At 37.4% G+C, this 14,755-nt stretch overlaps 1 protein-coding gene across 3 annotated transcripts in view; it reads right to left on the reverse strand.

The window, feature by feature from the left end:
- Positions 1-14,755, reverse strand: part of SLC30A7 (solute carrier family 30 member 7) — a 615,874-nt gene that overhangs the window by 569,837 nt on the left and 31,282 nt on the right. For all 3 annotated transcript variants that reach the window (XR_007516772.1, XM_049880234.1, XM_049880232.1), the window contains 2 exons: positions 11,832-11,981; positions 1,813-1,863 (listed from right to left, as the gene is read on the reverse strand). Coding sequence is in view for 2 of the 3 variants with exons in the window: in XM_049880234.1 (XP_049736191.1) it covers positions 1,813-1,863; positions 11,832-11,981 (201 nt within the window). In the remaining variant the exon portion in view is untranslated. The remainder of the gene's footprint in view (positions 1-1,812; positions 1,864-11,831; positions 11,982-14,755) is intronic.

Below are 14,755 nucleotides of genomic sequence, written 5' to 3' on the forward strand. Positions count from 1 at the left end.
CACAGGCTAATTTTCACAAAAGCTTATATATAAAAGATGTTGTTGTCAGTTGCCTGGAGTAAGTTCCAACCCCATGGCAACCCTGTGTGTGCAGAGTAGAACTGTACTCCATAGGGTTTTCAAGGCTGTGACCTTTCAGAAGCAGATGGCCAGGCTTGTCTTCTGAGGTCCCTCTGGGTAGGTTTGAACCACCAATCTTTCGGCTAGTAGTCAAGCACTTAACCACGTGCACCACCTAGAGACTCTAAAAAGACAGCCTATATTTAAGATCTTTAGGAAGGCAAATCTAACCTCCCTACCCCAACTTGTGATGATTTCTAAAACTAAAAACAAACTCTTATTATCAAGGCTAATTTATAGCACTGGATATAAATACATGAAATATGCATGACTACAAGCTACTTCAACAAATATTGTTCTAAAACAATTCTATCTATTTTGCAAATTGAAAACTTGTGACTGGAAGATACATTTAAGCCTCTAAAAAATAAACTTCACAGTATGGAGGAACATGTTCACAATGTAAAATAAAACGTTAAGAGTTATATCCAAAATAGTGGAAAAAACAGGTGCAGTCAAGACTGGATCACAAGCTGTTGAAAAGTCAGATTGAAGTCAAAAGTTAATAAAGGCAGGACGACAAAGAGATAGGAATTAGGAAACCTTGACAATAAAGTCTAAATGGAAACTCAGGGCCAAAGATTGGTTCACACCTCAAAAGGGAAACTACTATAGTTTATGGACAAGACTGATTTTCTGTGGCTTGTATACCTTCGTAAAACGTCATTTTACATAACATGTAAACTCCTATTTACATATCATCAATTGATGCTTATAGGTATGACTGAGGTCTTAATTTATATTCCATTTTCAGCTCTAAAAATTTCCATAACATAAATACATATCAAATATTATTCTTGGAAAAACTACTGAAAAATCCTACAAAGGTAAACATATTAGTATAGTGTTACTATAACCATAGGTTTGGGTCTTATTTATATTTAAGCAGTATAATTTAAGAATAGTTTGCCCTTCTGATTAAATCTGAGAAAACAGTCAAGGGACAACCAAAAGAATGTCTGCTGATAACTTCCTGTATATAAAACAATCTCTATGAAGGTTAACATTTTATTTAATAATTTATTTTTGTTGTTGTAGTTGAAAATACAGCAGAACATACATCAATTCAATAATTTCTACATGTACAATTCAGTGACATTGATTACATTATTCAAGTTGTACAACCATCGCCCTCCTTTTCCAAATCGTTCCTCCTATATTTACATAAACTCACAGTCTCCTAAGGTTCCTATCTAACTATGCAAATTGGTATTGTCAATTTGATCCCATACAGATAGTTCTTTAAAAGAGCACAATGCTCAAGACAGACATTCTTTACTAATTAAGTTAAACTATCGTTTCATTTTAAGAAGACTTGAGGGGAATATTTTGGCTTAAGGTTTAAAGATTATCTCAAGGCAATGGTTTCGGGGGTTCATCTAGCCTCAATGACTCCAGAAAGTCTGGATTCCATGAGAATTTGAAATTCTGTTCTGCATTTTCCCCCTTTTAATCAGGATTCTTCTATATGATCTTTGATCAAAATGTTCAGTAATGGTAGCTGAGCACCATCCAATTCTGATCTCATGGCAAAGGAGGCAACTGTTCATGGAGGCGGTTAGCCACGCATGAAGGTTAACATTTTAAACATAAATACTATGCTATGTATTTTTCTTAAAGGAAAACTTTAGACAACTTGAAACTATGTAACCAGTTTCATAAAACTAAAAAAACATAAATTGCTTATCATACCTTGTAAAATCTGTCTGCTGGGTCCTGATGTTTCTTTTAAGGAGGGACCATCTGTAGAGAGTTAAGTTAAATTATTTAAAAACATGTCTTCAATGCCTGATTCAAATTTCTGTAATTCAGAGTATTTCTCATTCAAAAGTATTATGAAGAATATGTGACTATATAGCCACATCAGACCTATAAAATTATCATTTTTAATACAGTAATTTAATGGCAATAAACACAGGCGATTTCAAAATGCACCAAGGGTAGAGAGTATTTAGTAAATTATTATAGTAAGCTATCTTGTAAAAATCACAGTAATTAAAAACATTGTGAAAGTCCTTTAATATGCTATTTTTAAGGAGCCCTAGTGGCACAACGGTTAAGCATCAGCTGCTAACTGAAAGGTTGGTGCTTTGAACACCCTCAGCAGCTCTGCCGGAGAAAGAACTGGTAATCTGCTTCTATGAAGATTACAGCCAAGAAAACCCTATGGGTTGCTCCACTCTGTCACATGGGGTTGCTATAAGTCAAAATTGACTTAACAGCACCCAACAACATGTTAATTTTACAATGGGAAAACTCAAAGAAAACCAAATCCACTGCTTGAAGTTAAAAGAAGTCCAGGAAATGAAGCCAGGACAGAATGCAGGATAACTTGACTCTGACAAACAGTAGCTTTCCCATAGCTTCTAGATGGATGTGGCAAGCTTTCCACACAGAAGAGATAAAATACTTTTTTTCGTTTTGCCTTTTTGATGAAAAAATACGGCAATTTCTACACTTAAATACCTTAAAGATATTAATCAGCTTTAACATTAAAGCAGAAAATATAGGAAAGCAAGGGAACTGATAAGCAACATTTGCTTCAAGGGAATCATCAGGAGGACTCACAAGCTTGAGGATCATGACTAACAGAAAGCCTGCCTGGAGTCACAGTTCTTGGCTCACAGCACCAAAAGGCTGACAAGCCCTTGTCACTGGAGCTTCACAGAACACTGTAACAATGTCAGAGAAATATGTATAAAAGCATAAGGCTGCACAATGATCCTGTCTGGATATGGCACTGCTATGTGCAGAGGAGGAGATAGCTACCCTGAAAGCCCTGCTTACAGTCAAAAGTAAAACTGTTCTAAAAATCAAGCTCATCAAGGTACCAAGAGGCAGTCTCTGAGACAGATTTCTGTCTATAGGTAGTAAGCCAGGATAAGGACAGTCATTTTTTACAAAATTATTTTGAAATGTATACTCTGCTGTACTAATAAAATAGTTATATAAGACAACATAAATCACCCCTATATAAAATCTGAAAGCCCTCTTGGATATATAACTTGACATGTGTGGCAGAGACTCGCTAGTTGCTTACCAAGCCCATTTCTTCTTCCTTTTAGGTATACAGCTAAAATACATGGCTCCACTGAATTAGGTATTACTATATGACTGAGTTGTGGACAAAGAAATATGAGAAGTAAACCACTTTCAGGACCATAAGAATGCCTGCATGATCTTCCATGTACTCTCTCCCCGCCAGCTCAGAGTAGAAAAGCCAGTAGAGGATCACAAGGGCCTAAAGATTGAGAAGCCTGTAGATGGAAGGAGCCTTGACCCCTGAATTGTTATGAGGAACACAGCCCCCACTCTACGCCATCAACCTAAGAGCAAGAAATAGAGCTTTACTGCTTAGGTCTCCGAGATTTACATCTTTTTTTAAATACGGCTAGCTTTACTCACACTGCGTCATTCAATAAATATGAAGCTCACAGGACTTCCCAGAGAGACTAGAATGTCTCTTACAAGCAAATCAGAATCATGGCCACATTACCTTTGTGTCTCTGATTGGCTATACAAAACTGAAGGCAGAACAACAGGTTAAGATCATCCCATCCAGAGCAAAGAATAATGAAGAAAACCAAAGACACAAGGAAAATATTAGTTCAAAGGACTAATAGACCACATAAATCAGAGCCTCCACCAGCTCGAGCCCTGAAGAACTAGATGGTGCCCAGCTACCACCACCAAGCACACTGACAGAGATCACAACAGAGTCCCGCACAGAGTGGGAGAAAAATGCAGAACAAAACTCAAGTTCACAAAAAAAGACCAGACTTAGTGGTCTGACAGAGACTGGAGGAACCCCTGAGACTATGGATCCCAGACACTCGGCTAACTTGGAAATGAAACCGCTACTGAAGCTCACTTTTCAGACAAAGATTAGACAAAAAATAACACACGTGAGGAATGTGCTCCTTAGTTCAGTCAAATATACAAGACCAAATGGACAATGCCTGCCCAAAAGCAAAGGCAGGAAAGGACAGGAGCTAGATGAATGGACACAGGGAACCCAGGGTGGAAAGGGAGAGAGTGCTGTCACATTGTGGGAGCTGTAACCAATGTCATAAAACAGTATGTGTATAAATTTTTGAATGAGAAACTAACTTGAGCTGTAAGCTTTCACCTGCCTAAAGCACAATTAAAAAAAAAGGTTCTCTGCCCAACACAGCTATTTCCACTGCTAGTATTGTTATTTTTCATGTTGAATGCTACACTTTAAAATGAATATGCAGGATAATATAAATAGAACAGACAGCATAGGTAAACTGGAGTCCATTTAGAAGAGAGTACCCGCTGGTTTATGGACTCTGAACTGTGCATTATGAACGGCAGTTGAACAGCCAAGGGAAATTCAACCTGACGGGAGGCTAAGGGAGAAGGTTCATGATTGTTGTTGTCGTTAGTTGCAATAGAGTCGATTCTGACTCATGGTGACCCTACATGTTTCAGAGTGGAACTGCTCCACAGGACTTTCAAAGCTGTAATCTATTGGAAGCCAATTGTCAGGCCTGTCGTCTGAAGCACCTCTGGGTAGATTCGCACCATTTGCACCACGTAGGGACTCCTCATTGCCTTTAAAATAGTCCAAGTATATCAGATATCAGCACAACACAAGGTCACAAAACAGAACGTCCTGATATCAACTCAAATAGGGAAATCACAAAAACAAATTAAGATTAATTACAAAAAAAAAAAATACACATAACAGGGAACCATGGAAGTCAATAGGTAAAAGATCACAATAATCAAAAAGAGGGACTAAATACAGGAGGCATTGAACGGCCATATGAAGAGTGATACAAGGCGATATAGAACAATACAAGTTAGGTTTTTACTTAGAAAAATAGGGGTAAATAATAAGGTAACCACAAAAAGGTATAACAACTCTATAACTCAAGATAAAAACCAAGAAAAACGTAACGACTCAACTAACATAAAGTCAAGCACTATGAAAATGAGGATCTCACAATTTACTAAGAAAAACGCCTCAGCACAAAAAAGTATGTGGAAAAATGAAATTGTCAACAACACACATAAAAAGGCATCAAAATGACAGCACTAAAAACTTATTTATCTATAATTACCCTGAATGTAAATGGACTAAATGCACCAATAAAGAGACAGAGAGTCACAGACTGGATAAAGAAACACGATCCATCTATATGCTGCCTACAAGAGACACACCTTAGACTTAGAGACACAAACAAACTAAAACTCAAAGGATGGAAAAAAGTATATCAAGCAAACAATAAGCAAAAAAGAAGAGGAGTAGCAATATTAATTTCTGACAAAATAGACTTTAGACTTAAATCCACCACAAAGGATAAAGAAGGACACTATATAATGATAAAAGGGACAATCGATCAGGAAGACATAACCATATTAAATATTTATGCACCCAATGACAGGGCTGCAAGAGACATAAATCAAATTTTAACAGAATTGAAAAGCGAGATAGATACCTCCACAATTATAGTAGGAGACTTCAACACACCACTTTCGGAGAAGGACAGGACATCCAGTAAGAAGCTCAACAGAGACACGGAAGATCTAATTACAACAATCAACCAACTTGACCTCATTGACTTATACAGAACTCTCCACCCAACTGCTGCAAAGTATACTTTTTTTTCTAGCGCACATGGAACATTCTCTAGAATAGACCACATATTAGGTCATAAAACAAACCTTTGCAGAGTCCAAAACATCGAAATATTACAAAGCATCTTCTCAGACCACAAGGCAATAAAACTAGAGATCAATAACAGAAAAACTAGGGAAAAGAAATCAAATACTTGGAAAATGAACAACACCCTTCTGAAAAAAGACTGGGTTATAGAAGACATTAAGGAGGGAATAAGGAAATTCATAGAAAGCAACGAGAATGAAAATACTTCCTATCAAAACCTCTGGGACACAGCAAAAGCAGTGCTCAGAGGCCAATTTATATCAATAAATGCACACATACAAAAAGAAGAAAGAGCCAAAAGCAGAGAACTGTCCCTACAACTTGAACAAATAGAAACTGAGCAACAAAAGAATCCATCAGGCACCAGAAGAAAACAAATAATAAAAATTAGAGCTGAACTAAATGAATTAGAGAACAGAAAAACAATTGAAAGAATTAACAAAGCCAAAAGCTGCTTCTTTGAAAAAATTAACAAAATTGATAAACCATTGGCTAGACTGACTAAAGAAATACAGGAAAGGAAACAAATAACCCGAGTAAGAAATGAGAAGGACCACGTCACAACAGAACCAAATGAAATTAAAAGAATCATTTCAGATTATTATGAAAAATTGTACTCTAACAAATTTGCAAACCTAGAAGAAATGGATGAATTCCTGGAAAAACACTACCTACCTAAGCTAACACATTCAGAAGTAGAACAACTAAATAGACCCATAACAAAAAAAGAGATTGAAACGGTAATCAAAAAACTCCCAACAAAAAAAAGCCCTGGCCCGGACGGCTTCACTGCAGAGTTCTACCAAACTTTCAGAGAAGAGTTAACACCACTACTACTAAAGGTATTCCAAAGCATAGAAAATGACGGAATACTACCCAACTCATTCTATGAAGCCACCATCTCCCTGATACCAAAACCAGGTAAAGACATTACAAAAAAAGAAAATTATAGACCTATATCCCTCATGAACATACATGCAAAAATCCTCAACAAAATTCTAGCCAATAGAATCCAACAACACATCAAAAAAATAATTCACCCTGATCAAGTGGGATTTATACCAGGTATGCAAGGCTGGTTTAATATCAGAAAAACCATTAACGTAATCCATCACGTAAATAAAACAAAAGACAAAAACCACATGATCTTATCAATTGATGCAGAAAAGGCATTTGACAAAGTCCAACACCCATTTATGATAAAAACTCTTACCAAAATAGGAACTGAAGGAAAATTCCTCAACATAATAAAGGGCATCTATGCAAAGCCAACAGCCAATATCACTCTAAATGGAGAGAACCTGAAAGCATTTCCCTTGAGAACGGGAACCAGACAAGGATGCCCTTTATCATCGCTCTTATTCAACATCGTGTTGGAAGTCTTAGCCAGGGCAATTAGGCTAGACAAAGAAATAAAAGGTATCCGGATTGGCAAGGAAGAAGTAAAGTTATCACTATTTGCAGATGACATGATTATATACACAGAAAACCCTAAGGAATCCTCCAGAAAACTACTGAAACTAATAGAAGAGTTTGGCAGAGTCTCAGGTTATAAAATAAACATACAAAAATCACTTGGATTCCTCTACATCAACAAAAAGAACACCAAAGAGGAAATAACCAAATCAATACCATTCACAGTAGCCCCCAAGAAGATAAGATACTTAGGAATAAATCTTACCAAGGATGTAAAAGACCTATACAAAGAAAACTACAAAGCTCTACTACAAGAAATTCAAAAGGACATACTTAAGTGGAAAAACATACCCTGCTCATGGATAGGAAGACTTAACATAGTAAAAATGTCTATTCTACCAAAAGCCATCTATACATTTAACACACTTCCGATCCAAATTCCAATGTCATATTTTAGGGGGATAGAGAAACAAATCACCAATTTCATATGGAAGGGAAAGAAGCCCCGGATAAGCAAGGCACTACTGAAAAAGAAGAAAAAAGTGGGAGGCCTCACCTTACCTGACTTCAGAACGTATTATACAGCCACAGTAGTCAAAACAGCCTGGTATTGGTACAACAACAGACACATAGACCAATGGAACAGAATTCAGAACCCAGACATAGATCCATCCACGTATGAGCAGCTGATATCTGACAAAGGACCAGTGTCAATTAACTGGGGAAAAGATAGCCTTTTTAACAAATGGTGCTGGCATAACTGGATATCCCTTTGCAAAAAAATGAAACAGGACCCATACCTCACACCATGCACAAAAACTAACTCCAAGTGGATCAAAGACCTAAACATAAAGACTAAAACGATAAAGATCATGGAAGACAAAATTGGGACAACCCTAGGAGCCCTAATACAAGGTATAAACAGAATACAAAACATTACAAAAAATGATGAAGAGAAACCCGATAACTGGGAGCTCCTAAAAATCAAACACCTATGCTCATCTAAAGACTTCTCCAAAAGAGTAAAAAGACCACCTACAGACTGGGAAAGAATTTTCAGCTATGACATCTCAGACCAGCGCCTGATCTCTAAAATCTACATGATTCTGTCAAAACTCAACCACAAAAAGACAAACAACCCAATCAAGAAGTGGGCAAAGGATTATGAACACACATTTCACTAAAGAAGATATTCAGGCAGCCAACAGATACATGAGAAAATGCTCTCGATCATTAGCCATTAGAGAAATGCAAATTAAAACTACGATGAGATTCCATCTCACACCAGCAAGGCTGGCATTAATCCAAAAAACACAAAATAATAAATGTTGGAGAGGCTGCAGAGAGATTGGAACTCTCATACACTGCTGGTGGGAATGTAAAATGGTACAACCACTTTGGAAATCTATCTGGCGTTATCTTAAACAGTTAGAAATAGAACTACCATACAACCCAGAAATCCCACTCCTAGGAATATACCCTAGAGATACAAGAGCCTTCATACAAACAGATACATGCACACCCATGTTTATTGCAGCTCTGTTTACAATAGCAAAAAGTTGGAAGCAACCACGGTGTCCATCAACAGATGAATGGGTAAATAAATTGTGGTATATTCACACAATGGAATACTACGCATCGATAAAGAACAGTGACGAATCTCTGAAACATTTCATAACATGGAGGAACCCGGAAGGCATTATGCTGAGCGAAATGAGTCAGAGGCAAAAGGACAAATATTGTATAAGACCACTATTAGAAGATCTTGAGAAATAGTAAACCTGAGAAGAACACATACTTTTGTGGTTACGAGGGGGGGAGGGAGGGAGGGTGGGAGAGGGTTTTTTATTGATTAATCAGTAGATAAGAACTGCTTTAGGTGAAGGGAAAGACAACACTCAATACATGGGAGGTCAGCTCAATTGGACTGGACCAAAAACAAAGAAGTTTCTGGGATAAAATGAATGTTTCAAAGGTCAGCGGAGCAAGTGCAGGGGTCTGGGGAACACGGTTTGCGGGGACTTCTAAGTCAATTGGCAAAATAATTCTATTATGAAATCATTCTGCATCCCACTTTGAAATGTGGCGTCTGGGGTCTTAAATGCTAACAAGCAGCCATCTAAGATGCAGCAATTGGTCTCAACCCACCTGGAGCAAAGGAAAATGAAGAACACCAAGGCCACACGACAACTAAGAGCCCAAGAGACAGAAAGGGCCACATGAACCAGAGACCTACATCATCCTGAGACCAGAAGAACTAGTTGGTGCCCGGCCACAATCGATGACTGCCGTGACAGGGAGCACAGCAGAGGACCCCTGAGGGAGCAGGAGATCAGTGGGATACAGACCCCAAATTCTCATAAAAAGACCAAACTTAATGGTCTGACTGAGACTGGAGGAATCCCGGCGGCCATGCTCCCCAGACCTTCAGTTGACACAGGACAGGAACCATCCCCGAAGACAACTCATCAGAAATGAAAGGGACTGGTCAGCGGGTGGGAGAGAGACGCTGATGAAGAGTGAGTTAATTATATCAGGTGGACACTTGAGATTGTGTTGGCAACTCTTGTCTGGAGGGGGGATGGGAGGATAGAGAGAGAGGGAAGCCGGCAAAATTGTCAAGAAAGAAGAGACTGAAAGGGCTGACTCAAGAGGGGGAGAGCAAGTGGGAGTAGGGAGTGAGATGTATGTAAACTTATATGTGACAGACTGATTGGATTTGTAAACGTTCACTTGAAGCTTAATAAAAGTTATTAAAAAAAAAAAAAGTCCAAGTATTACCAAGAAAAGATTCAGTTTGTAAAACAGTTGAAAAACTGTTCAGTATATTCTGAAGATTAAGAAATAATATGACTCTGATAGAAAAATGGTTATGAGGACTAAAAGAGACAATACATGCTAAGTGCTTCAGACAGTGAGTGCCTGGCTCATGGAACCTACTCGACGACTGTTTCCAGGATGTTTATGGTGACAATGATGATGTTATGATACTCCTCTAGTTTACTATTCTAAAAACAATACTAATCAAAATGTTATGTTGTCTTGGAAAAAAAAAAAGATCGCAGCCAAGAAAACCCTATGGGGCAGTTCTACTCTGTCACGTGGGTTTGCTATGAGTCGGAATCAACTCAACAGCAATGGGTTATTTTAGTATGTGCTAAATAATTTATTTACCATATGTAATCAACTCTACAGTGGCTATGAGGTGAAATCAACTCAACAGTAATGGGTTAATCATTCTAAGTTGCACAATTTTTTCACATTTTAACATACATGAAATCAGGGTGCATTATTATAACTTCCAGCAATTAATCAGCAACATTCTTTAGTGGCACATAGAATAATGGTGCATTTATATAACTGCCATTTTAGAGTCAATAAACTATGGTATGTATTATGTTATTGTTTCTTGTCTGTCTTTCTCACTGAACGTCAGCTCCACAAGGGCAGGAGACTTTATTTTATTCACTGCTCTATTCCAAATGCCTGGGACAGTACTTGGCATATAGTAAATTCTCAATAAACATTTGTTGAATGGGAATAAAAGAATAGCAGGTAAAAGCATAGGTTTTGGCCTCAAATTTCTATTTACCCATTACTATAAGGTCGCTATCAGTCGGAATTGACTCGACGGCAACAGGTTTTTTGGTTTATACTAGTAACTGATAAATATACAGGAAACCCTGGTGGCGTAGTGGTTAAGAGGTGCTAATCAAAAAAGGTCAGCAGTTCGAGTCGACCACGCACTCCTTGGAAACTCTTTGGGGCAGTTCTACTCTGTCCTACAGGGTCACTATGAGTCAGAACCGACTCAACAAAAAGTTTTTTTTTTTTTTTTTTAAATATACTAAATTTTATCTTTTTGTGCCTCAGTTGCACATTTATAAACTAAGACTAGGAAGAAAGGCCTGGTGTTCTACATGTGAAAATTAGCCTATGAATCAAAAACAGTCTGATCCCGTTGTGAATGGGTTTGCCATGAACAGGGGGCTGACTCAAAGGTAGCTAACAACAATTTAAAGATTAATCAAAGTGTATCACCTAATAGATGGCTTCTGCCTATTAATCTATACTCTGCAATTTCATGAATAAACAATTTAAAATACAATTTTAAAATAAACATTAATTATTTGAGTTGAGAATTACTCTATAACTTAGTACTCAATGCTATAAAGATGAACATATAAAGATTTCCAAGGGAACATGGAGGTAAATATCAAGTGATAACAATCAAAGAGTACAACAAAAACATGAAAGTTTAAAATACCCAATGTATTTTTTACAAGTCTATATAATACAAAAGGCCTGGTTATATTTTTAAAAAATCATGATTTTCAGTTGCTAAACCAGAAATGACCCTTATTCACTAACACTCATTTAAAACAGTGTCATTTTATTATGATATACTCATTGAAAAAAAGTTACAATCACTGCCTTATACTGAGTCAATTTCTCAATATATTGAAGATAAACTAGCCCTGGGAATCACTTAGACTGATTCATGAGAAAGGAAGTTGACTGTATTATCCTTTAAAGAATATTTCAACAAGGAAAAGTAATCTATATAACTTATGTATTATATCTAGAACACTGTACTCACCATGAGAATGAAAGTGTCCGTGTCCATGTCCATGAGCGTGATCATGGCTATGTGCAGCACCATATTTCAATTCATGACTATGGCAATGATCTCCATGGCCATGTGCCTGATCTAGAGCACCATTAAAGAGGAAATGACTGTGTTCATGACCTAGAAAACAAAGAGTATTAGAACAGAAGGTATGTAAAAACATAATTACATAAATGGCTATAATAATACTGACATTAGTTAAAAAAAAAAAAAAAAACAGCTCTAAAACCATATTCAATTCAATAAACATTTACTTGTAAAAAGTGTTATTCATTTATTAAACAATACTGACAGAGTTTCTACTATGGGGTAAGAAGGAAATGAAAGCATGAAAGGAAGTCATGGGCCTTACTGGAGATGACAATGAGAAATACTCAGAGATATTATATAATGCTACCCATTCATTTGAAAATATTTATTAGGAAAATACTATGTTCTAGACATTATTCTAGGCACTGGGGATAAAGCCATGAACAACAAAGACAAATCTGGGCAAAAAAATCTGCAAAGTATTATTACATGCACTAACAAAGATAAAACAAGATATATGCATATGATCACATTGAGGCAGAGGCAGGGAAGCTGCTATATTCAAGTAAGCATCAGTAAACTTATATTAAAGCAGGTAGAATCCTTAAAAAAAACAAAATAATAATGATAATGTCTCCTAAACCAAAACGAAACTCACTGCCATCTAGCAGATTCCAATTCATGGTGACCCTACAGGACAGAAAAAAATTGCCCCGTAGGGTTTCCAAGGCTCTAATCTTTATGGAAGCAGACCGCCACATCTTTCTCCCACAGAACAGGTAGTGGGTTTGGACTGCAGACCTGTGGCTAGTAGCTGAGCACTTAAACACTGCACCACCAGGACTCCCTAAAAACTACTAAACCATCAGGAAAAAAATAAGGCCCATCTTATAGAAGCTATTCTGAAGCACAGAAAAAGACTGGATGCTACCCAAATCAAAAATATCCCTTAGAAACACTTCACAAAAATCCTCAATACCAAAAAATCAAACCCCACACTATTAAATAAGTAACAAATCATAAATGTGGGGAGATCGACCTCTAGAACGAACCTTGGTGAGCTAGCTCTCTCTCTTAAACAACTAACTATCAACCATTTCCCAACTTGGGCAATCAGCCAAAGCCACAGAATGAACATCATCTGCCCAAGAGAAACTACTGAACCTCGGTAAGACAGTGGGGTCCGTGACATTTTAACTTCATGTGATTCTTATTCTCCCTTCCTGCCAGTGGCAAGGTAGTGAAAAGTCAGCAGCACTGCGGCCAACGAAGGGATCTGATCTCTTTTGGAGCTCTGCTAAAAGCTCCATCTCCAAACCACAATCAGTACTTTGCCTGAAATTGCTCTGAAACTGCTCTCAGAGCGTGGTGGCCATTAGGCTTAAAGCTCAGGTCAGCTGAGGAGTGAGGGCAAGGGGTATTACCAAAACAACAGCAAATGTGTAGCAACATGTCAGATGCCCAAGGTTGTGATTTCAGTTAGGGAAAACAAGAACCTCAACTGCAATTTAAAAGGAATTCCTGGAGAACTAGATGATCATATGAAACTCTGAAAGCCTCCAACATATTCCTGAGGTCTAAAAGGCTGCATGCATGCAGGAACTATCTGGGAAAGGCACAACCACCAGTCACTCACCTCTAGCTGACCTTGAGGCCCTGCACAAGCAAGAAATGAAAGCTAAGGCCATCTTGTAAAGTGTCTAAAGCTTAAAGGCATGTGTTCTCACACAGATTCCCTTTTCAAAGAGTGCAAGACATACAGGCAAGGCATGTAAGAATATTTTCTGACTAATCACTGGCTGACCACTAAATTATACTGACTCTAAGAAGACAGGTTAAAAATTAAAACAAGAACTTTGAAAAAAAAAAAAAAAAGGCTAGCAGAGACCTCAATGGGCACATACTGCATGGAATATGGAATGTAATGAACTAGGCCATGAAAGTCACGTAATAAGAAAAATAATATAATGTGATGTGTATCTCACAAATGGAGAAGACACACATCACATGAGGACTGCAAAGGAACCAAGGAACAGAAGCTGAAAAGAGACATGGCCCTTTCCCCAGAGCTGATGGAGAAAGAAAGCCTTCCCCTAGAACCAGTGCCCTGAATTCAGACTCTGAGCCTCCTAAACTGTGAGAAAATAAATTTCTGTTTCTAAAGTAACCCACTTGTGGTATTTCTGTTAAAGCAGCACTACAAAACTAAAACACTCACCAAACAGAAAGTATCAGTAAGGGACTAACAATTATAAAAAAAAGAACCAAACAAAGTCTACAGTTGAAAAGTATAGTAACCGAAATAAAAAATATACTAAAGGGGCTCAATAACAGATTTAAGCTGCAAGGAGAGCAAACTTAAAGACGAGTCAATAGAGTTTATCCAGTGTGACGAAGAAAAAGAAAGAAAAAAAAATTAAGAAAAACGATCAGAGCTTCAGGGACCTGTGGAAACATCAAGCACACCAACAAAAGCATAACAGGAGTCTCAAAAGAAGAGAAAAGAGGCAGGAAAAATATGTGAAGAAATTATGGCTGAAAACTTCCCAAATTTGATGTAAAATATTAACCTACACATTTAAGGAGCTCAATAAACTCCAAGTAGAATAAATTCAAACAGGGCCACACCTCGACACATGATAATCAAACTGATGAAAACCAAACACAAAGAGAAAAACAACTTATCGTATACAAAGGACTCAATAACAGCTGACTTCTCCACAGAAACCACGAAGGCCAAAACACAGTGGAATGACATCTGCAAATTGTTGAAAAACACAGACCGTCAAACAAAAATTCCTTATCCAGCTAAACTTTCCTTTAAAAATGAAGGAGAAATTAAGACATTTCCAGATAAACAAAAA

Source organism: Elephas maximus, chromosome 3, assembly GCF_024166365.1.
Source record: "Elephas maximus indicus isolate mEleMax1 chromosome 3, mEleMax1 primary haplotype, whole genome shotgun sequence".
Classification (NCBI taxonomy): Eukaryota; Metazoa; Chordata; class Mammalia; order Proboscidea; family Elephantidae; genus Elephas; species Elephas maximus.